This window comes from Aphelocoma coerulescens, chromosome 6 (assembly GCF_041296385.1).
Source record: "Aphelocoma coerulescens isolate FSJ_1873_10779 chromosome 6, UR_Acoe_1.0, whole genome shotgun sequence".
Classification (NCBI taxonomy): domain Eukaryota; kingdom Metazoa; phylum Chordata; class Aves; order Passeriformes; family Corvidae; genus Aphelocoma; species Aphelocoma coerulescens.
This window is the reverse complement of record NC_091020.1, coordinates 12275252-12296577: the sequence shown is the minus strand read 5'-3', so window position 1 is coordinate 12296577 and position 21326 is coordinate 12275252. Positions and strand designations below refer to the sequence as shown.

Genomic DNA, 21326 nt, shown 5'->3' with positions numbered 1-21326 from the left:
TTTATAGTGTTCTTATTCTATTTTGCATAGACATTCTCCATAGATTAGGATGTTTAGGATATAAACTATTATCCTATTAGTGTCCTAAGCACTTTCCATTGTTTCAGTTCTGCAGCCAGATTTGCAAAGGAGCAGCAAGTGGTAGATCTTATGTCACGATTTTCAGAAGCAAAATAGAGAATCTGGCCCCACCTATGGGTGAGAAACTTAACATATACTTGTAAATCCACTAAAAAGCCTTGAAACATTCACCTGAAACATGTAGTTTAACTGAATACTTCAAAGCAAGTATCTTTCAGATATATTTAGTTTACATAAATTCACTTGGAAATCCCGCAGTCTGAAAAGCATGTCAGTACATATTAGTGTATACACAATACATTTTATGTATGACACCGCCAGATATTGCTTGAGATAAATATTTTGTCATGCTGTTTCTGAATCTGTCTCACTTTGTGACTTATCTTAAATGAGGACTTGATCCCCTAAATCACCAGGGCCTCATTTGCTTTGGCAGCCAATAGAGGAGATGGAGCCAATTCTGAAATAGAGCTGCAGTAAGCCTGGGGAGCTGGCACCCACAGGCTTTCTGCAGCTCTATTTCATAAGTTGTCTAGTGTAAAACTCTTGGTTTAGTGAATATGATATTAGGAAATTAATATGTTGATACATGCTGGGAGTGTCTTATTGTAAAACGTAACAAATATTTGCCATTAAAAATTTTTTAAAATCATGCACTTGGGCACTGCATCACGTGTAATGTGCTTGCTAATTCCCCTCAGCTCAGGCATCCTTTCTGTTCCAAACACTAAGCTTTTCCAAACAGCTGCTGCTTACACTTGCAGTCCTGGGAAATAGTTTTTTTATTATTTCCATCTTTCTTTGAGTAAGCAATGTCTTCACTCATAGTCTACTGGCCTTAGGATGCAAAATAGATGACTTTCAGTAGTGAATCTGTGGCAGAAACCACAGCAGAGCCATAATGGGGCTCAAGGAGGAATTTTCTGATGGCTTTTGTATCTGTTAGATGATGACCTTATTTTTTGGATATTCAATATCCAGTTCTGGCAAGTGCTGGAAACGTGGGTTTTGCGATAATTGAAAATATTTATTTTAATGCCTGTATTTGAACAGTAAGGCCCAAACAAGTGCTATCTTCAGAGCTCTTAATGGCATGTGTTCCATATTTCAGTGCTGTGAGTTTGAAAATCACTTCTATAGACCAGAAGGACCTGGTAGGTAACAACACACTGTCATGTATTTCTAAAGAAAGAGATGATAGATTTTACTTCTTAGAGCTCATACACAGTAGAATTCACACCTCAACAGGCAGCTGATGGAGTGTGGGAGATTTTTCTTAATAGTAGATATATTGCCATAATATTATTTATCTACTCCAGTATTCTAGGCTATCCAAGCAGTATGGGATGGACATCTACCTGAAGAAGGAGTTCCTCCAGTACACGGGATCTGTGAAGGAACGGGGTGTACTTTACCTTCTGATGTCATTGCCTCAGGTATAGCAAAATGTCAGCATTCAAAAAGAACTAGATTAGTTCTGCTTCACAAAAATGGAGCAGAGTTGGAGATAAATTTACCTCTAATCTCCATGGAATCACAGTGTTTCATGTCTTTAGAATCATTCTACTGAACACAGCATGTGAACAGAGGTCTGAATGTAAAATACTACTTAATTTACAATTGGCTGATCTGCTGGTGAAATTCTTAATGTTTGAAACAAAAGCTTGCAAAATGGACACATGAGCATTTTCCTGTGCCATTTAGATGCAAGTGTTTTCATGTGTACTGTGGTTCTGATATGTTGAAACCACCAAACTAATGGGTGATGATGAAATTGAATTACAATGAGTGATGACAAGGATCTAGATCACCAATTGATTTTGTAATGAATTTCAGTATTCTTACATGAATAGCTTGTTTATCATTTGTCATAGGAGGTTATTGAGTCTCTGCAGCAATAATTGTTGTAATAGGCATGAGACAGCAGCCCAGAGCAGTGGTTATTCCTGCCTTTTGTAACAATATAAATTAAATATTTTATTAAAAGAAAGCTTGAAATAATTTCATACAGGCAGAGCAGAGATACTGGCTCTGAGGGACCAGATATCAGCTCTTCTGTGATCAGTTGGAGTTTTTCAGCTCTTTCCAATGGAACAAGAATTGAACCCAGAGGAGTGCAGGCACAGGGGTTGATCTTGTGCTGTTTTAGCTTTGTGTGTAAATCCTGAGATCATACCAGACGTGCATACACTGTACCCTAATATCCTGATTCAATCAGCTAGTAAAGGGCAAAAAGGAAATCAGATCATTAGAATGATCCAGGATCATATGGGACAACTATGTGACGCTATATCATGTGCAATAAGCAACCCTGTTTTTTAGGATCAGCAAAGAAAAGGGGTGATCGTGGCTTCGGACAGTAACTTTTCCATGGCTGTTGCTTACCATGCCTCAGAGCTCCGTATTCCCGTGTTTGTCATCGTGTCAACCAGCACAGCTCCGGCCAGGGTGAAAATGTGCCGCGACTACGGTGCCATGGTTATCTCCTACGGCACTACCGCTAAGGATTCCCAGGTGCACGCAAGGAGGCTGGCACAGGAGAATGGCTACCTCTACCTTGAAGAGTAAGTGAAAGCCAGGCTCAGTAGAAAGATCTGATTAGATGCTCGCACAGCTCTGCAAAAACAATTAGTTTCATTAAAATGTTCTCACAGCTCATCAAAATGCTCCTCTTAACCTGGAATATGGACACTTACATGGTCCCAGGCACAAATCATGTCTCTTTGTAACAGCTGGGCATGGAGACCAAAATTAAACAGTCTTCTCTTTGCCTAAATTAGGCAAACTTTGTGATTAGGGATTTCTATGGGCTAATATGATAGTGGCTGTAGGTTAATTCTTTAGAACTCTGTCAGAAAGCATTAAGGCTAGTGTTCATTTCTGGTCTCTCTCTTTGAAGTTAGGTGGGTAGAATTTAATCTTTAATGCAAAGAATTCAGTGAGATAATGTGGAGCAAGAAAAGGTTAATGCTCTAAGGTTTGCACATATCTGGTGTGAGGAGCAAAACTGATACTGCCTTTAAAAAAAGATTATTAAGAGGCTACTTCACACATATATTTAAAGTAGCTAAGGATGGGCATAAATCTAAATTTGAACTATTTGAGGTCACTGGACTAGGCAGATGTAACAAAAACATGAATGAGATAAGACAGGCAAAAATACTTAGAACAGATACATTTTCCCTTTTCTCTTTAATCTCTGTAGACTCTCATGCATTTCTGCCCCCCCCCCCCCCCCCTTTTTTTTTTCCACCTCTCTTCAAGAAGGATTTCCAAAAGCACAGAGGGGTGAATTATTAACAGTGGTCCATCCCTCTGATGCACTGAGCTGGAATGTTATTTTTCCCCTACCATTGCTGCTTCTGTGCGGGCTTCATCCCGCTCTTGGTGTTTGTATGGCATCTTCTGCAGTGAGTGCCCATTCCCCTCCAGCTCCCAGGCACTGCTGCCTTAAATACAGTAATAACGAGTGGTGTTGCTTGGGAAGAAGGTCCCGGAATGAGCAGAACAGAGGAAGTCCTCACTTCTTTCGCAGCTGGTGCATTGGGAAGGCAATATTACAAACTGTACTGTTCAACTCCTCTGCCAGCTCTGCCAGCAGCCAGTGACACACAGGGCTGGTTCGTGTGCCTGGTCTGTCACCATGGGCACAGTCTTGTCCCAGACTGGGATTTTTGGTGGAGAATGAGGTGCCCTAAATCCCAAAGAATTTTATACACTTTTAGGTTCCTTTGAAAACCACAGTTTTCCATAATTTTGTGATTTCCAAATTTCTGTCAGCCATTTTTCAATTGATGGGTTAATTTCCAGCTAGCTTGCATCAGCTATCACGTTTGCACACAAGAACTAAATTATTTTATTGTAATTTGATGTTTAATCTTCCCTCCTCCCCAGATAATGATTTAAGTTACCTAAGGTAGATATTCTCATGTCATGAAGCTCCAGGGACAATGCATGCGTAGGACTTCAGCATCCAACACTGAGGAACTCTAAATGTACACACTACCATTAATAATATTAAAGCACTCTGATTTGTTTCAGGTTACAAGAAGCAGAGTTATTCAATCTGTGACTATGTTTAATTAAAACCTCACAGATGCAATTTTTCACTGAAAAAAAATAAGGAATAAACCCCCACTGCAATTGTGAGCCTTTTCATAGTAGGATATCTGAAAAATATTTTGTTAGGTGTAGACTGGTATTTCCCAGTGTAATGTGGGCCTTTATGGATAGCCAGTTTTCTCCAGTGTGGGTCTGACACACATTCTTTGTCGCATGCCAAAGCTGCTTGTAAAATACCAGCTGATCTCTCAAGTGTTAGACTGGAACTTCCAAAATGTCATTTTATTTCAGTTTGATTCTAGCTTGTATAAAATCCCCAGCGATTTGGTCTCTGGGTCTCCTCACCCAGTCATTCATTCTGCCCTTCCTGAAGCAGATGTTACGTGACTGTCTTTGGCTGTACCTGCATGGGCACTGTCCTGCAGCTGGGTGTGTCATTGTCAGCTCTTCCCATTTCTTGACTGCAATTAAAATACTGTGTCATGAAAATGACTGTACAAGAATTCAAGTAGGTGAAGGACACTTTTTACCCAGCTGCAACTTCCTGGGAAATCCCAGGAAGGAAATGTGATTTTTCAAATTGGAATTCAATCATTTAGTCTGCCTAATTGCTGCCTAGGTGCCATGAAATTTTTACTAACTATAGGGGCTCAGGACCTCATTATAAATGCAATGTCACTATTGCCAGTAACTAACTCAGTACTTCTGTGAGGATGTGAGAAAGATTCCTTTGTGAATCAGAGAGGAAAGAGTGCTGCAGATTGAATTACACACCTTCCTTCCTTGAGAGCCCATTTTTCTCGTGTAACTCCCTATCTAAATGCTGATCAAACCTGGTCATTTGTGATCTGGTTAGTCTGTTACTCTATCCACAAGACTCTGAGCTGTTTACTTGGGACAGATGGGAACGGAGCCTTCTAGCTGCTACACCAAAACTTCATTGGAAAACTGAAGCCTGACAGCCAATCTTTGATTGCTGACATTGCAGAAGACAAATATCCAAGTTTCTAGGTCTGGCTTGAAAATGCTTGTTTTAGTCTAAAGTCTTTAGATTTATCTGCCCTGTTCCCTCATTTTACCTCAAAGGCATATGATATTCAGAGATGTGTTTGTTTTCCTAAAGCAAAAGTTATCAGTCACAATGCAAAGAAAATCACACATTTTATTATAAAAGCTGAAGTCTGTTCAGTGAACTGATGTTTCAACTGGATGTTAGCAAGGAAAAAGTGATGATCTGAATTATTGATTCAAATTGCTAACAGTTCTCCATGCCCAGAGCAGTCTCATTGGGACAGTTTTCAGTTGTTAGAGAAGCTTTATTCCTACACTGAATATCCCAAGCCTTCATTCATTTTTGCAGCTTCCTGTGTACCCCATGTAACCATGGCAGGGGTAGCTCCACAAACTTGGATCTGAATCTTCTTTGGAAATAAGGCTCCAGAATTGTTCAGGAGGATAGTGATATATTTTGTCACGTATAAGAATGAGAGAGCTCCTTCAGTAGCTTGATAAAGACAATAAATACAAGGATTCAGTTACCCATCCCACTATGGTTTCTTGCTTTTGCCTTTGGATGTGCTACAGGAGTTGAAGTTCATTAATCCTATCCTTTCTTATGTAGTTATACATAAGTTATAGTAGTATACATATAGTAGTGGTAGTATACATATAGTTATGTAGTTCCTTGCCCTGAGGAATTTTCTGTGTCTTGATATATATGTGAGGTAACTTCTCAAGGGCCTTGGTCTCCTTCTTGCAGAAATTTTGTGCTCCTATGCTGAGCCTCTCTGTGCATGTCTAACAGTAATAAAAATAGTTTCCTAGTACCCAAACATCCTTGGGTCAAGTAAATTGAGTAAAGTCATTGGATCTATAATGCTGTTTGCCAGAAAAAGCAGAATGTACAGAGAGCTCATATTTCTTATGTATAGTTCTACATTTACGTCATTGCTAGCTTGTAAATAAAATGCAAACCAGCTTTTAGAAATAGATACAAGTCAGTCATGTGACTGTATAGCAGAGTTATCTTCAATTTTTTAGGGCTGTTTGTCCCTATTCTTTATATTACATTTGCCTGAAAGTATTTTACCAGTGCATATTTTGGCATGACTAAATGCTTCGCTTACCCTTCCAGGGTAAGGCAAAGGTATCAGATATTGGCCCTGGACTATGGAAAGACAGCTCTAGCAACCTCTTTGGTATTTGTGAGGTTGAACACACTGCTTAAATCTCCCGAAAATTTCCATTCATCACAAACACTAAATCCACTGATAAGTAAAGAGGAGATTTCTTTTTGAGGCTTTGCTTGTAGTTTGGACTGCAACATTTAAATTTTATGGAACTGAAGGGAGTGATGGCAATGGAAACATGACTTCTCTCTGTAAACACCTGATAACAATGGGAGTTAAGTGCTCTTCAGTCTGAAGACTCTTTGAGGGGCTTGTCTACAGCGTGAGTTTTCTCCCAGCAGGTAGCAGCATGCGATGGTCCATCTGATGGCACTGTCCTGTTGCATCACCTCCTCCTCTCATGTGCTGCAGATTTACTCTCATATTTATCTTTTTCTGCTGAACAATGTCTTGAAAGTAGTAGATTGAATTATTACTGCACTGACATCTGTGACCCCTGCTGATCTGTGCCCTTCCTTCCCACAGGGAGGATAGTGCTGTCTACCTGTCAGGCCTGGGAACCGTGGGGCTGGAGATGTACGAGCAGGTGCCAAAGCTGGACGCAGTGATTTTCCCTGCAGGAGGCCACTGTGGCTTGCTGGCAGGGTCAGCTGCTGCACTCAAACACCTCAACCCACATATTTCTATAATTGTAAGTTGCCTTTCACCTATTAAGTGTTGCATTTGGGCAGCTTTCACCACAGCTGTTTACAAAAAAACCTGGTATCTACTGACACTTCCAGAGACTGCATATGCTGGGGACAGGAGCTATCTGATCCTGTGGACTTTTGCCTGAGAGAAGACCCTTAAGAACCAGGAAAGCGCCTGTCCCTTGGCTGTTTGGGTGGATTTAAGAGAAAAGTGTGGGAAGACTTTTCCAAAGCAAATAAAATCCAGTTCTGTTTTGAAATAAGTTCTTATTGGAAAAATTTGGTCCTAAGTAAGCCACAGAATAAGTTTAGTGATAGCATGATTGTTTTGCAACTTGAAATTAATTGTTAATTTGAAGAAGAAACTTTCTGTAGGTTTTGCTGTCTGATTTGGTGGTAACTTCTGTTACAACTGGTTCTGTAGAATGTGACAACATCTCTCTTCCTCAGGGAGTTGAATCTGAAAGTTTCCCAGTATTGCAACAGTCCTTAAAAGCTGGCCACCCAACTGAAGACCAGGCCTCCAACAATCATCACTTCTATGGAGGTGAGAAAATGCAGTATTCTTTTGGAGGTAAAATAAAGGTTGTAACAGATTTCTCCAGTGATATTACTTTCTTATTTCAGTTCAAAGATATTTTAAGGGAATTCTCTGAAGAGTCAGAATTTAGTTCAAGCTGTAAGAACAACTTCTGCCACATTTCCCCCCACCACCCTGATGGGGTACAATACTATTTCCAGTGTGCATGGAAATATGAGAGTATTTATCTGAACATTGTGCTCACACACAGCATCTAAACCTGTGCAGTCCATGGGAAAGCTCTTGTGTAAAAGTCTAATTTGTGAAAAGGCAGGAAAATGATGCAGCGCTTGAATATTTAGACACAAAGCTGTTCTCAGAACAACAGTGTTTATAAATGGTACAGTTGTTTCCATGTTATTTGCTCAAAAAACCTCAACTGTTAAGTAATTTAAGAGCATCCTGTTTGCCTGATGTTCAAATCTCTGGAAGTTTTGGATTAAATGGGAGTTTTGTAAGAAACTTCTAATTTCTCTTGATAAGCTCTGCCTGTGTGTGCATTCTTAGCCAACTGTCCTGCTGGAGCTAACAAGCCCAGTGTCATTCTGTGGTCTCCTCTCCTTCAAGCCCCTTTGAACAGTGAAAAGCACTGGGCTGCAGGGTCATTCTCACACTGCAACAATGCCAGTGAAGTATCAGAATTTTCTTGAAGGTGTCCAAAATGGCAAAATCTTCTTATGAGATTTTTTCTTTTATTACCAAACACATTTCTGTTATATGAAAAAAATCAAGCAACTTAAGGTCATGTAACAGCAGTGTGCTGCACTCATTAAGGGTACAGACCCACCAGGACTCTAAAAAATGTTGAATATGTCTAAAGCAGCCAACTTCATATTTTTGTCTTTTGAAATCTGCAGATGTGAGCGGAGTTTGCTTTGGCAGCAATTCTTTGCAGCTGACTGGGAAGCTTGTGGATAAAGTTGTTGCTGTGAGGTAGGTGAAGAAAAACAGTGAAATGAATAATACCGGATGAACATTATTGTATATGAAAAATGTGCTGTACCACCAGGGTATGGTGGTTCTGCATGTGCAGTGGAGAGCGGGTTGGCAGGAGTTGCCATCATGCAGAGACTGGGATCATGGTGATGGGGTACCTTTCCTTCCAAGAGGGGCACTGAAGACACTGAACTCAGACCCACATAGCATAGAATCACAGCATATCTCAAATTGGAAGAGACCCATGAAGGATCATCAAGTCCAACTCCCTGCTCCTCACAGGACTACCTAAGACTAAGTGATATGACTAAAAGTGTCATCCAGACTGACCCCTTGGCCAAAACTTCACCTGCCACCACTACCCAGTCGTGCTCTGGGTGTAAAATTTCTCCTTGTGTTCTACAGCACTTGAAGGCAGCCCTTGACAAACCTCTTCTGAATCTTCATAAAAAGACCAAATTTGTGGAATATACTTAGTACTAGGATTTAGGTAATATTTCTAAAAAAAAAAAGCCATCCTGTCTTTCAGTTAATAATGAGTCTGAGGTGTACATTCACCCCCAGTAGCACACTGTTCTGTAACACCACTCTGTGGTCATATGTATCTGGGAAGATGGCAAGAACCCAGTTACACATAAATGTATTATCTTCTGCTTTTGGGAGCTCATTTGATTTGTTTTGACCCAAGTCTCTCTCTTTCAGGGAGGAGGACATCCTCATTTCAATGCTGAGACTGCTGGAGTATGAACGAGCCACGGTTGATGCAGAAGGGGCCATAGGACTTGCAGCATTGGTGGCAGGGAAGCTGCCTGAGTTGAAGGGTAAAAGGTACAGCAGCTATTGCAAATAGGGAACTGTGGAAAAGCATGGGATTGAGCACCTTGGTCCCAGGTAAACGGTGAAAAGCTACTTCTTCTTTGGGTGACAAAGCAGTTCCTGCCCCTGAACTGGCAAGGGCCTCATTGGTGGCAGAAACTTCAGACTGACTAGGCCAGTCACAGGTGTTAAGATTGTGTTGAACCAGACAAATGCCAGCCTGCAGACCTGACAAATTTTGTCCCTTTCCTCGATTCTCAGATGTTTGGGGGAAAGGCAGGTACAGCTCCACAAGGCATTGTCACACCTGCCAGGACAGTATCCTGCTCTTGTCAGCCTGTTGTCTCCTCTCATTCCACTTGTGGAATCCAGCCCTGTCTGTGGTGGGACAGGAGCTAGGCTGTCTGCTGCAGTCGCCCAGTGGCACCTCCCAGTCCTGAGAAATGTCCACATAGTCAGAGGGATTATCCTTGTGCTTAGTGTTGAACGTGTGGGTAAGTGCTGCCTTGCTTCTTAGCTTGAGGACTCAGCACTTAAGTGGATTGAGCCTTGGCTCAGATCATAGTCCAGAATGTATTTAAACTTACATGCCCTCAAGACAAAATAAAATTTCCAGTGCATAGCATTGTACACTAAAATACTGCTGAGGCAATTCTTCAGAAGAGGCTGACAGAGTGCACACAGAACAGCAGCAATTTTCAGTATAAAATAAAAGGGAAAATGCAAGGGTTTGGTCTCAGGTTAGATTTGGCTCTGCAGAGAGAGACTTTCATAGACTAATCGTATGGCTCTTCACTTGCCCTTCAAAAATTTCTGCACTCATTTTTTAGGGCTGTGATGAATTTAATCAATGGTTACAGAAAGCCTTGAACATACCTATTGATGTCTGATCAGTAAGAGCCTGAAACTTAGAACTTCCAGGGGAGAATTATTTCAAATTTTTAAAACTTGAAACCTAGACCTTCAATTCTCCAACTAACTATCTCTAACAAAACTAAAATGTCCAGAAAATTCGAAATGAAAACAACACTTCAGGCCAACAAATGCAGCCTGCTTCTAGGCCTCGCCTACCTGCTCATAATGGATACTGAGAGCCAGGAGCCCTCCGACATTTAATACTTAGTGAGGGAGGGTTCTAGCAGACCTTAGGCTGATGTTGATGCAGTGTTTATGATTTATGGTCCCTTTACACAGGCAAGTGCAAGTCAAAACTCCTATTTTTCTGTCTGTTTTCAGAGTGGCAGTTGTTATATGCAGTGGAAACCTGGAATTACATTTGCTGCAACAGTGCATAGCTCATGCCCTGACCCTCGATAACAGAGTGTGCAGATTTTCCCTTGTGATTTCCGACTGCCCAGGAGACATGTCAAAGCTACTGGAGATTTTGGCTCGGGAAGAAGCAAGGTAAATCAGATTAATAGTTGGAAAATATAATCACAGAGTAGCAGAAAGATTACTTAAAGATTGGTAAATGTTTCCAAATGTCTCTGAAGCCAAGTCTATGAGTAGCTAATTAATCAAAAGTTTTTTCTTGTTATATAGCAGAAAAGTTTTTATTTCCTTCATTTTTGTTCTAATCTGAAAACACCTTTGTAGCATAGAATTGTGTCTAATTCAGAAAGAAGGAAAGATATTTACTCTCCAAACACTTACGGAAACTGTTTTGCAGTGACAGGGGATTGTTGTGATCTCTAATTTGTCCCTTATTTGATCTAGAGTTTTGGATATCAAACAAGAACGCACATTTGTGACATCTGAGCTCTTCACTGTTGAGGTAAGATGAGATGCCATTTCAATTTCTCTAATAGTACTGGCCTCCCCTGGTTTATTCTGTTTTCCTGTGTCTCTTTATGCCATTGTTGAAGAAGTCCAACAGAGTGTGCAGTGTCAGAGATTGTTTCCTCTGTGTTATACAGCTTCTTGCCAAGCACTTAGCAGGCATATAAATAACACAGGACCAGTTTTACCTGCTGTTGCAACATCCTGGTGAAATACTCCAGGTGTTGTGTTGCACTATTGCTGTTCTGAACCTCCTGATATGTGTGGCAGGGTGCTGGAGGAGGTGAGCAAGCTGCAGCATCCATCCAGAACTGGAAGAGCGAGCTGTGTAGGCTGGCTGTAATTGTCTGACATTTGTCTTAAAGTAATGTAGAGAACACCCTTACTCTCAAGGAATGCTAGCTTTTTAACTAGGGCCTCAGGTTTTTTTCTTATCCACTAGAGCACAAAGGCAAATCATTATTCCTTTGTAGAGTACTGGATGCTGTAACAGTGAAGAGGTGTTACCAGCTAATGGTGTCTCTTAAAAGGACCATTTGTCTCATGGTTTATCTCTTATTTCAACTGGTTTGGCAAAGGTGTGGTCCTACTGATTTTATGCTATCACTGTCCAGGTCCAACCTGGCTTAGTTTGTGAAACCTCAGGTACAAGTTACATTAGAGATCTTTGCTGAACAGGCTTATAACTGGGGTGCAGAAATGTTACTGGGTAAACAAGTTCTTTGGTTTTGGCCTTTACATTTAATTTCCCGCCTGGATGCAAAAGCCTGCTCAATCTTTTCACTTGCAGATATAAAGAAGAGGTAGATTAAAGATCACTATAGTACATGATATCATCAGTTCTGCCAAGCATCAAGGACTTACCCCACATTGTTCTGCAGTGTGCCATAATGATAGGCCAGCTCACTGCTTTGGGTGACTTGGAGATAGCGTGACACCCGCTGCACGAGGTGGATAAGTCCCACTGAGTGACTAACTTAGCTCTGGAAACCCTTTTCACTGAAGGCTAGATTCAACAAACCCTCTAACTCTTAAAAAGTTTTCAACACCATTTATATGGAGTGAGGCTTGTAGTTTTTATTAATGCTATTAAGCAAATTAAACAAAATCTACTGTCTTAGGTGGGTTTTTTTGTTGGTTTGGTTTGGCTTTTTTTGTTGTTGGTTTTTTTTTTGGTTTTTATTCTTAGTTTTTAGTAAATACAGGCCGTGAGTGAAAACAGTGCCATGTGCTATTCTCTGCACTTTAAACACAATGTATTTTCACTGACTGTCCACTTCAAGAATCTGACAGTGTTGCACTACAAAAAGGTTGAGGGGGGGAATTTGCATCCCTGAATAATTTAATTGGATATTGGATTTGCATGATGGCTTTTAATCAGTCTGGGAGAGGCTATTGGATAATTAGATGTGAAGTACAAAGTAGTGACCCAGACGTACAGACATCTGCAGGAAGCTCTGTCTGGTGACACCTAGTGAATTGTGAAGCTTTCTTTGGAAATTAAAACACATGTAATCAAAAAGGGAAAAATATAGAGTTTATATGTAAGCATCAAAATTAATTTGCTCTATCCAGATACAGGAAAAAGTACATATTTTCATAGTAAAGCTAATACATGTGAGGGATGTTTTGTTTTTTTTCTTTGTTGTTTCTAAGAGCCAAAGACCTGTGTCATCAAAATACTTTAAGCATTTGTTATGTAAATCACAGCACTTAAAATTAAGCATGAATTTAAACCTGAATCAAGAACCAAAATTACCACCTTGTGTTGTACTGGTGGCAATAACAAGAAAGGCATTGCAGCCATACCCATTTCATTCTGACTTTAATGTGTGCTTTTGACTGTGGATATAGATTAGGTGTCTGGCAGAACAGACCAGCGAGCATAGATGCTTATTTGAAACACTAAATCTGTCCTGTCAAGATTATTGCCTCAGTATTTAATCATCCTTTTAGATTTAGTCTTTTATTTCCAAAGAAGAGAAACTTGGCTTCTAGTCACTTATCAGGATGATAGAGCTGCTTTGGTTGGGCTTTTTTTTCATTCTAGTGAAATACCTTTCTGGGTTAGTGTTTGTTCTTCTAGTTCACATGTGGAATGCCCTGTGGGAAGATCCTTTCTGATAGTCTGATTTTATAAAATAGTAAGGACTTTCTAAAATGAAATCTTATGTTCAAATTACGCTTCTGAAAAAAAAAAACTTTTGGGACATTTTAATGACAAAAATAAGAGATTTTTTTTTTTACAATAAAAAATAAGAAAGGAATATGTCTATATTAGATGATGAAGTGCCTTGTGCAGAGGGATCAGCTGCTTGTGTTCCTTGGAGAACAATATGGGAGTTTCTTTAGGATTCTGCCTGCTTATCCCTCCAGTTTAGATTCTCTTCCCTTGTGACTCATTCTGGATTTCTTTCATGCAGAGGACTACACCCTAATTCATTCTTACCTGACTGGTTAGGAAGCTACTTCCAAAGTCCCTGTATTGAAATAGATAACTCTTAGCAAATCAGACAAATAACTGGTTTGGTAGGCTTCACATTTTACAGCTGTTGAAGGAGGTTAGATGGCTGGGAATATCTAGACAGAAAAAAAGATCAGGGCTAATGAAAAAAATCATCTGTTATCACAAATTAAATGGATACAGAGATCTAAAGGACAACCCAGTTCATGGGGGGAAGCTACAACTTGCTTCTGTGAACTTCTCTGTTCTCCATCAGTAATATTCCTCAGATTCAATTGGGATAATTTATCACTTAAATTGCTTCCATCTGTAAACCTCTTTAAAACCTTTTAAGTCCCTTTAATTTCATATTACTATTGACTCAGAAGTCAATGAGCAAAATCAACAACTTAATAAGGTAAGGATGTTCTTTGCTATGAAGTAGATCAGCAGCTTGCCTGCTTAATGAAGTCTAATTTTTGGACTTGTGCAACGTAGTTGAAAAAAAAAATCTTTCAGCTCATGAATTTTCTAGAAAAGTCTTCTCACCACTGAAATTACAGCGTAATCAAACTGGCAGGTCCAGGAGGATTCTGCAAGGTCCTGAACTGCCCCAGCAGCTTTTCAGTGGGTGGATTTTGCACTGCAGTGGTGGCAGTGCTCCCTCTCACCTCACTCCTGTCTGACATTATGGGTCATCTGGTCTGTTCGCTTCAAACCTCTCAGGAGCTTCACTATGCTGTGGTTTTGAAGAACTTGGAAGAGACCAGCTGTAAAAAGAACATCCACCACATTACTTGTCCCTCTTGTCTGTGCAAGAAAATGCTAAGTCATAAATCAAATATTTCCTTTTCCTTTCGGTAACATTACGCATTCTCCCAGTGGTGCTGGAATTCCTGGCTTTGTGTGGTGTAATACCTTTTTTCCTCATACAGTTCATTAACCTCAGGCCAGAACTCAAGAAATTATTTTAGTCTGCTCTGGTCAATTTAAATAAATTTGTTTGGGCCAACTTGCATTTTGTAAAGGCTGGAAAGGAATCTTTTGGATTGGAGTCCCCAGTTGCCAACATATTCCCTGTTACTGCCCTGTGGAGCAAATACAGAGGAGCAGGCAGTTGTACAGCTACAGTGTGCAGAAGGATGCTATCATTCCTAAAGCATTTCCTGCATGACCCTGGGCAAGGCTCTGCTTCCATGCTCTGTTCCCCAACTACAAAATGGAGACACTGGGAGTGGGAAGTTCAGCACTCCGTTCCTTCTGAGGCCCTCCAGAAGAATTCGGTCATGTTCTCCAATGGCGTTCCACAGCAGAATGTGGTGCAGAGTAGGCTGCCCCAGCTGGAGAATTGGAGCCTGGCTCTGGGGAGGGCCCAAGCATTCCTGGTGGATCGTTACCTGCCTTACCTAACGTGGCTTGCTCGTGCTCGTGCTCGTGCTGGCCGACCTGAATGCACCAATTGCCAAAAGATAAGGGCTCAGGTTGCACAAGCAGCTGACAGCTGCTGCACTCTTTCTCAAGCATTCCATTGCTCTGACCTTGGGGATGATCTGACAGCTGATCCCCAAACCATCAACCGAGCTGCTGTTACCAAATAATCTGTAATGTGAAGTAACCTACGCTGGGTGTTTACTGAATAATTCAGAAAATTGCCCAGTTGTTGATTTTTAAAAAAGAAACCCCTTTTTCTAAATATGGAACTGAAACCAGTGTATATATAAATAAAGTTTTCACTCCTAACTCCAGTGACTTTCATGCAAACAAACCTATAATGTTGCTAAATGTGGTGTATCATGAATACTAAGTTATGCAAATCCTACAAAATCAGCTTAAGAAAATATAATGAATATGATTTCTAGAATTAAAGAAGGAGTATACAAATGTTCAATGGATGATTCCCAGATGTAAAGAACTGCACTAGTTACTTAGTATTAGCTTTACATTGAGCCTGGAAAAGCACAAAAGACTGAACTCTCTGGATTCAGCAGGACTACTCACATTTCCTCTGCTCTCTAACATTGGCTCAGCATGTCCACCCACTGTTTTTATTTGCACACACAACCTACAGATAGTAGGCATCAGGGAGCTGAGAGGCATGCCAAATTAATTTTTAAAATCTAGGACAATATGATCTAAAAGGTGAAGTGCCTCCATTATGAGAACTTGCAGTTAAGAGGGAGTAGAGGTGCCCTCCCTATTCAGCATAGAACTTTGCAAATTTCTTTCTTTTGGGAAGTTATGAAATTTCCTCTCTTTGAAATCAGTGTAATTTCTATGAGTATTTGAATTTATGCATCTGGATTTGGTATTGCACAGTAATAACTTGTAATCATTTTTTTCCTTTATTTTTTTTTTTAGCCTTTGTCCTGCTGCCTCAGTTCTTTCCAGTCATTAAATAAAACACACAAGCCATCCATATTCAGTGAAATCTCTTCTGTCTTTAATTACTTGTAGGCCTTCTCTGACAAAAACTTACAGGCTGACTAAACCCTTTGGCTGGAACATATCTTTAGATTACCTGCCACAGGGAATGGAACTTTAAATGCAGTAAAAGATCCATCTGGCTGGTTATTTTAATGGTCTGACTGGACCAGACATTTATTTATTTATTTATTAAATCCAGCAAAGACGTGATATGTAGGAGAGAAACTCATAAAATGCACTCTGTTCTTGGTGGGTTTGTGGGGTTTCTTGATACACAGAAAAGAAAGGTGTGCTGTGCATAGGCAGCCCTGCAGCCAATAAGGGCTCTGCAGGTTCAAAAATCCCATGCATAATTCTGAGGGCTTGTCAGTATGAAATAAATTTAAAGTAACCTATGACAACTAGAGAAAAATTTATCTTGTCTGGTGTACAAGAAAGATCAGGCAATAGGTTCTGCCATTTGTTCTTAAAAAAGACCATTTTGGGCCACTTACTCTTAGGTCATTGATAGCTATGCAGCCTCCTATGGTGAGTAGTACTGGGGTGCTTCTTCATCCCACATAAATATAACCTCATTAACCTCCCCCTGAATGTGAGGAGTGCCCTGTTGGACACTCATGTAAATGATGCTTCCCAGGTGAAGCAAGCAAGAGAGAGCAGTTTGTGAAAGTAAAACTGCAGTGTAAATTGTCTTAGTCTAAGCAAGAAAGTAAAATCTTGCCTTCCTTGCTGCTGAGATCTGTAGCTGCCCTGAGGTGTTGTGTGATTCTCTCTTCACTCCTGCTGGGAGCAAACGTTCTCTATTCCTCTCTTTGACAACTGTGAAAAGTCAGATGAATTTCTGGAGTTGTTACCATTGCTCTTGCTGTTACTACTCTTACGATACACTACAGCATGGTATCTCCCATATCAGCTGCTGGATGTGGTGCATGCTCAGAACAAAAAGACAGTGTTTATCTAACCTGTTCAGAAGCTCTCTGGCTCCAGTCTAGTGAGGTGTGCCTGGTTGCCATCATGAGCAGAAAGGAAAGGGCACAGATGATAATTAACCATAAATCAAAATGCTTCCCCATGCTTGCTCCCAGGGTACAGCAACTGCTTGCTGCCAGATATTCAGGGCTGAATCTGTCAAGTCCAGACTGCTTCCAAGAGCAGTAATTGATTTACTCAGGACAAAACAGGCATGATTGCTGTGGAAGGGGGAAAATGTTGCTTTTTTAAATTCCAGACTCCGTGAGAGACGAGTGTGTCCTGTTGAAGATATGATTGCAAAGCTTTAGGGATTTAATATGAACCAGGGAATGGGTAATGGGTGTTTGGTACATTGGTGTTCTCAGATACTTTTCCCAATCATTGTGTTCTCTCCTCTTTCCTCATTATTACTTGTCCTCTATGACTGCCCTTCTCTTGAGACTAAATCCCACTTTTTTGAAGAAGAAAGAAATTAGCATCTAATTTGCATTCCAAAGAACCAACCAAATAGAACTATGTTCAGCACAAGAGGCGAAGAATTACAAGACCAGATCAGAAATGTGGCTTATTTCATGATGGATATTTGAAAAGGTGTAGCCAGTTTCCTAATTAAGTGAGCTATGGCTATTTAGAATAACTTGGAGTGTTATATATTTTCATCAACAGTTTTGCTAAAGGTTTATTGTTATTTTTAAAAAGTTCCATAAAACATGAATTTGAGGTTCTTATTTAGAAATGTCCTTGCAAACAAATTTGAGTATTTTTTGCCTTGTTGCTTTCTAAAAACGATGCAGCTCTGATAGGAACATTGCATGTCTGGAGCAGCCCACCATCAGGTTACTATGCTCGTTCTTTCTCTGCTCTCTGGAGATTTGCCTGTTACAATGAACTCTCTGTAGTTGTACCATGACTTATCTTGGCTCCTTTCCTTGCTAGATTTCCACGTTTCTGTGAGGTCTTTTTTCCATGTGGCACTTTTGACACCAGTGATAATTCCAGCAGGGCCAGCAGTGGTAGAAGTTAGGAGTCTTAAATTGTGAAGTACAATTTTCCTTCTGCACCTTCACATTGGTGCCTCATCTTTGCTAGTGCCCAGGCTTTCAAGTGATGGGGCAAAGATGTGAGTATGCAAAAAGGAGAGATTATAGAAAAATTGGAAAGATGCCATTGAAGTTATTATCTTCAGTGGCTACATGACAGGATTTCAACAGTACCTGTGGAGGAAAGTGAAGAATTAAAAAAAATGATCAAGATTAGTTTTGCTTGAGTTTAGTTTTATTTAGTAGCAGAACAACCATAAAAGAAAACTAGGAGTGATGCAATAAGCAAACAAAAACCAGAATGAAGCAAGAAGGTGTGTGAGAAGTGCAACCAGCCAGAATATTGCAGAGATGATAAAGAACTGGGGGATAACTCCATGAGAGAGAAGAGAAGGAGAATATAAAATGCTTGAAGGATGGAGGTATTAGAACAAACACTTGCTAGGAATACAGAAATGTGGTAAGGTAAGAGTCAGAGGTGGATGAGGTGGCAGCAATGCCACGTACATACCCCAGGGAATGGAAAAGAGAAGCTACCAACAGATGTCTGCAGGGAGGCCAAGAGCAGACAAGTACCTTGCCCAGGAGCCAGCAGAGGATCAGCCTGTCTTATTTAAACTTTGAAGGCAATGAAGTAGGGCTTTTGGAAGGTTTTATGGTCATGCAGACAGGCTGGAAGAGCCCCAGATGTCTCCAGTGTCAGTTTTCTTACCTGCATAGACAGTGGATGTGAGGTCCAGAGTTTTTATGTTGAACTGATTGTTTTTATGAGTGTGTTTTAGCATTAAGTTGGAAATTTGCCTGAGATTGCTGCCATGCCATCAGGAATGGTCCTAATTCTTTTTCCAGGTCATCTGCACTGTGGAGACCAGAGACAAGATCCACACAGCCCAGCTGAGGAATGTGCTCTTGGAACGTTACCCCAGAACTGTCTGGACCGAGCGGTGACGGGCGCAGCACGGGGGGGGATGCACGAGGGCCTCTGGCAAGGATTCTACAGAGCCCCAGTCTTGAGGCTTTCAGAACAAATATTATCTTTCAAAGCTGGACAGTTAGCAAATAGTTTCAGGATATTTATTTCCTGCTCAAAATGTAGTAAAGTTAAACTCAAAACTTTAGTTTTGCTAAGGGAAACTCTTAGTCTCTGCTGGTGTTGGAATTCCATAATTCATTATCAGCTGACTGCCTGGATTTTAGCTAGTTTGTAGAATCCAATGATATTCCATAAACAAACAAGGAGAAGGCATTTCTTTTTACATCTGAATATAGACCTCCAAAAGGTCTTTTGATTGTGATGCCCCTTGTTAAAGTAATGCAGCTCCTTCTGCTGGACTTAGCCACACTACAGGTACAGAAATTTTCTGTTTCCAAGCCAGAAGCAATTTTCTGTTTGCTAAATCTGCTTCAGGAATATATATGTATACATGTGTGTGGGGTTGAACACACTTATGTTCTGATCTTTGCTACCATGTGAGGAAAAATTATGCTAAAAGAAGGTGATTTAAACAGACAGAAAAACCCTTGGAAGATAAAAGCCAATATAATATTAACTTTTTTTCCCAAGGGAAAATGATCTGATTTGCAAAATAAAATTCTAAAATATTTTGCAGAAATTGAAAAAAAAAAAGTATTGAGTATGATTAGACCTCATGAACAGAACACAAAATGTATTTCTTCCCTCTGCTTTTGGAGACCCAGTATAAAAAGTAACATATAAACTGGCTTGTGTTTCTATATAAAAGGGGTCTCTGTACCCATGTGAATTTTGTAGTTAGCATTCCACTGATCATCTTAATCTGTCTAAAACAGACTGTATCCCTCTCACCTGACAGATTAAGTACACTGTTAATAGTGACATATATTTAAATGTTAATAGCCAAAGGCAGTGCTGGGAGAAGAGGAAGCCTAAGTCTTAGGCACATGGCTAATGCAATTAACAAAGAACACATTGGCCTAAATACCATTTTTATCACTACAGGCAGAGACCAACTAGTGATATAACAGAGTGGGATGGCAAGAAATGTAAGAGCAGTTCAGGCCCTCTTCTGAATGTGCACACAACACAGCTGTGCCTTTGCATTTGGGCAGAATTTAACTTAAGCTGTGGGAAGACCTTATAGCACCTTCCAATACCTAAAGGGGGCCCACAGGAAAGCTGGATGGGGCATGGGACAAGGGGCAATGGCTTTGAAGTGAAAGAGAGCCGATTTAGATTAGATATTAGGAAGAAATGCTTTACTGTGAGGGTGGTGAGGCACTGACTCAGGTTGCCCAGAAAAGTTACTGATGCCCCATCCCTGCAAGGATTCAAGGCCGTGTTGGTTGGGGCTTTGAGCAACCTGGTCTAGTGAACAGAACTCCGTGGCAGGGAGGTTGGAACTAAATGATCTTTGAGGTCCCTCCCAACCCAAAGCATTCTGTGATTCTATGATCCATCTCTCTCTGTAGCTTAACTTACACAGGCAAGATGGGATGGGGAGGGCAGCACTATGGCTGTCTCTGCAGTATTATTTTTCTGGAAATACTCTGTTTGCTCCTTCTTGTTGTGGTTCACAAAGGAACAGGAGTAGAGTCTCACAAATGGTGGACAAAAAAAATAAAAGTTTACAGATTTAGTCTGTTTTTGGAAGGACCATATTGGTTTGTACATGGAACTAAAAATTATTGATGCCCCAATGGTTAGTTTTGTTCCCTTCTTGCCATCCAGAATGATGGGTATAGGCCTTGGTCCTGTAAATCACAGCCTGTCAGACACAACTCCTTTCTTCACTGTCAGAAGAGTTTAAGAAATCTGTATAGAAATAGATGACAGACTCTATATTACATACTTGCTACTTCCATTGGAACAAGAAATGACCAATATCATCAAAGAGCAGACTTGGGGCTGTAAACCCACTATAGATAAGAGTCTAATTACCCTCTCATGTCTTTTGGCAAAAGTCTCAGGAAATTTTGAGGGTGTCTCAGGTACCTACATGAGAAGAAATGGAACTTTACAACCAAAGTTCTCAGTAGTGGCCAACAGGTTCTGCTGTCTGGATACTTGGTTTCTAGTTTTGTATTATCCTGGACTTTATTGTTTTAGAAGCTCAGAGCATTAACAACTTATTTCCTAATCAGTGGGAACTGCATTTAGCAAGTCTTCACAAACCTGGGGCGAGAAGATGTAGCACACAGAGCAACCAAAAATCAATGCACTTGAAATCACTATATGATTTTGGAAATGTGTTTGGGGTGGGGGGAAGGAAGGTGATGTCCAGAAGGTACTTAAAATATCAAACATGATATTTGCAGTTTGGTTTTATTGTTATTGTTTTAAGAATAAATATACTTTAAAGTGTAAATCACTCTTCAATGATAAACACTTTATATGTG

At 40.3% G+C, this 21326-nt stretch overlaps 1 protein-coding gene across 4 annotated transcripts in view; it reads left to right on the top strand.

Annotated features, from left to right (window-relative positions):
- The window catches only part of LOC138112349 (L-threonine ammonia-lyase-like), a 32013-nt gene extending 11460 nt beyond the window's left edge, over nt 1-20553 (top strand). For all 4 annotated transcript variants that reach the window (XM_069019260.1, XM_069019258.1, XM_069019257.1 and 1 more), the window contains 9 exons: nt 1401-1517; nt 2404-2645; nt 6798-6963; nt 7412-7508; nt 8399-8474; nt 9180-9305; nt 10530-10697; nt 11010-11067; nt 18801-20553. In XM_069019260.1, the coding sequence (XP_068875361.1) occupies nt 1401-1517; nt 2404-2645; nt 6798-6963; nt 7412-7508; nt 8399-8474; nt 9180-9305; nt 10530-10697; nt 11010-11067; nt 18801-18899 (1149 nt within the window). In that variant the 3' untranslated portion in view covers nt 18900-20553. The remainder of the gene's footprint in view (nt 1-1400; nt 1518-2403; nt 2646-6797; nt 6964-7411; nt 7509-8398; nt 8475-9179; nt 9306-10529; nt 10698-11009; nt 11068-18800) is intronic.
- The last annotated feature ends 773 nt before the right edge of the window (nt 20554-21326 follow it).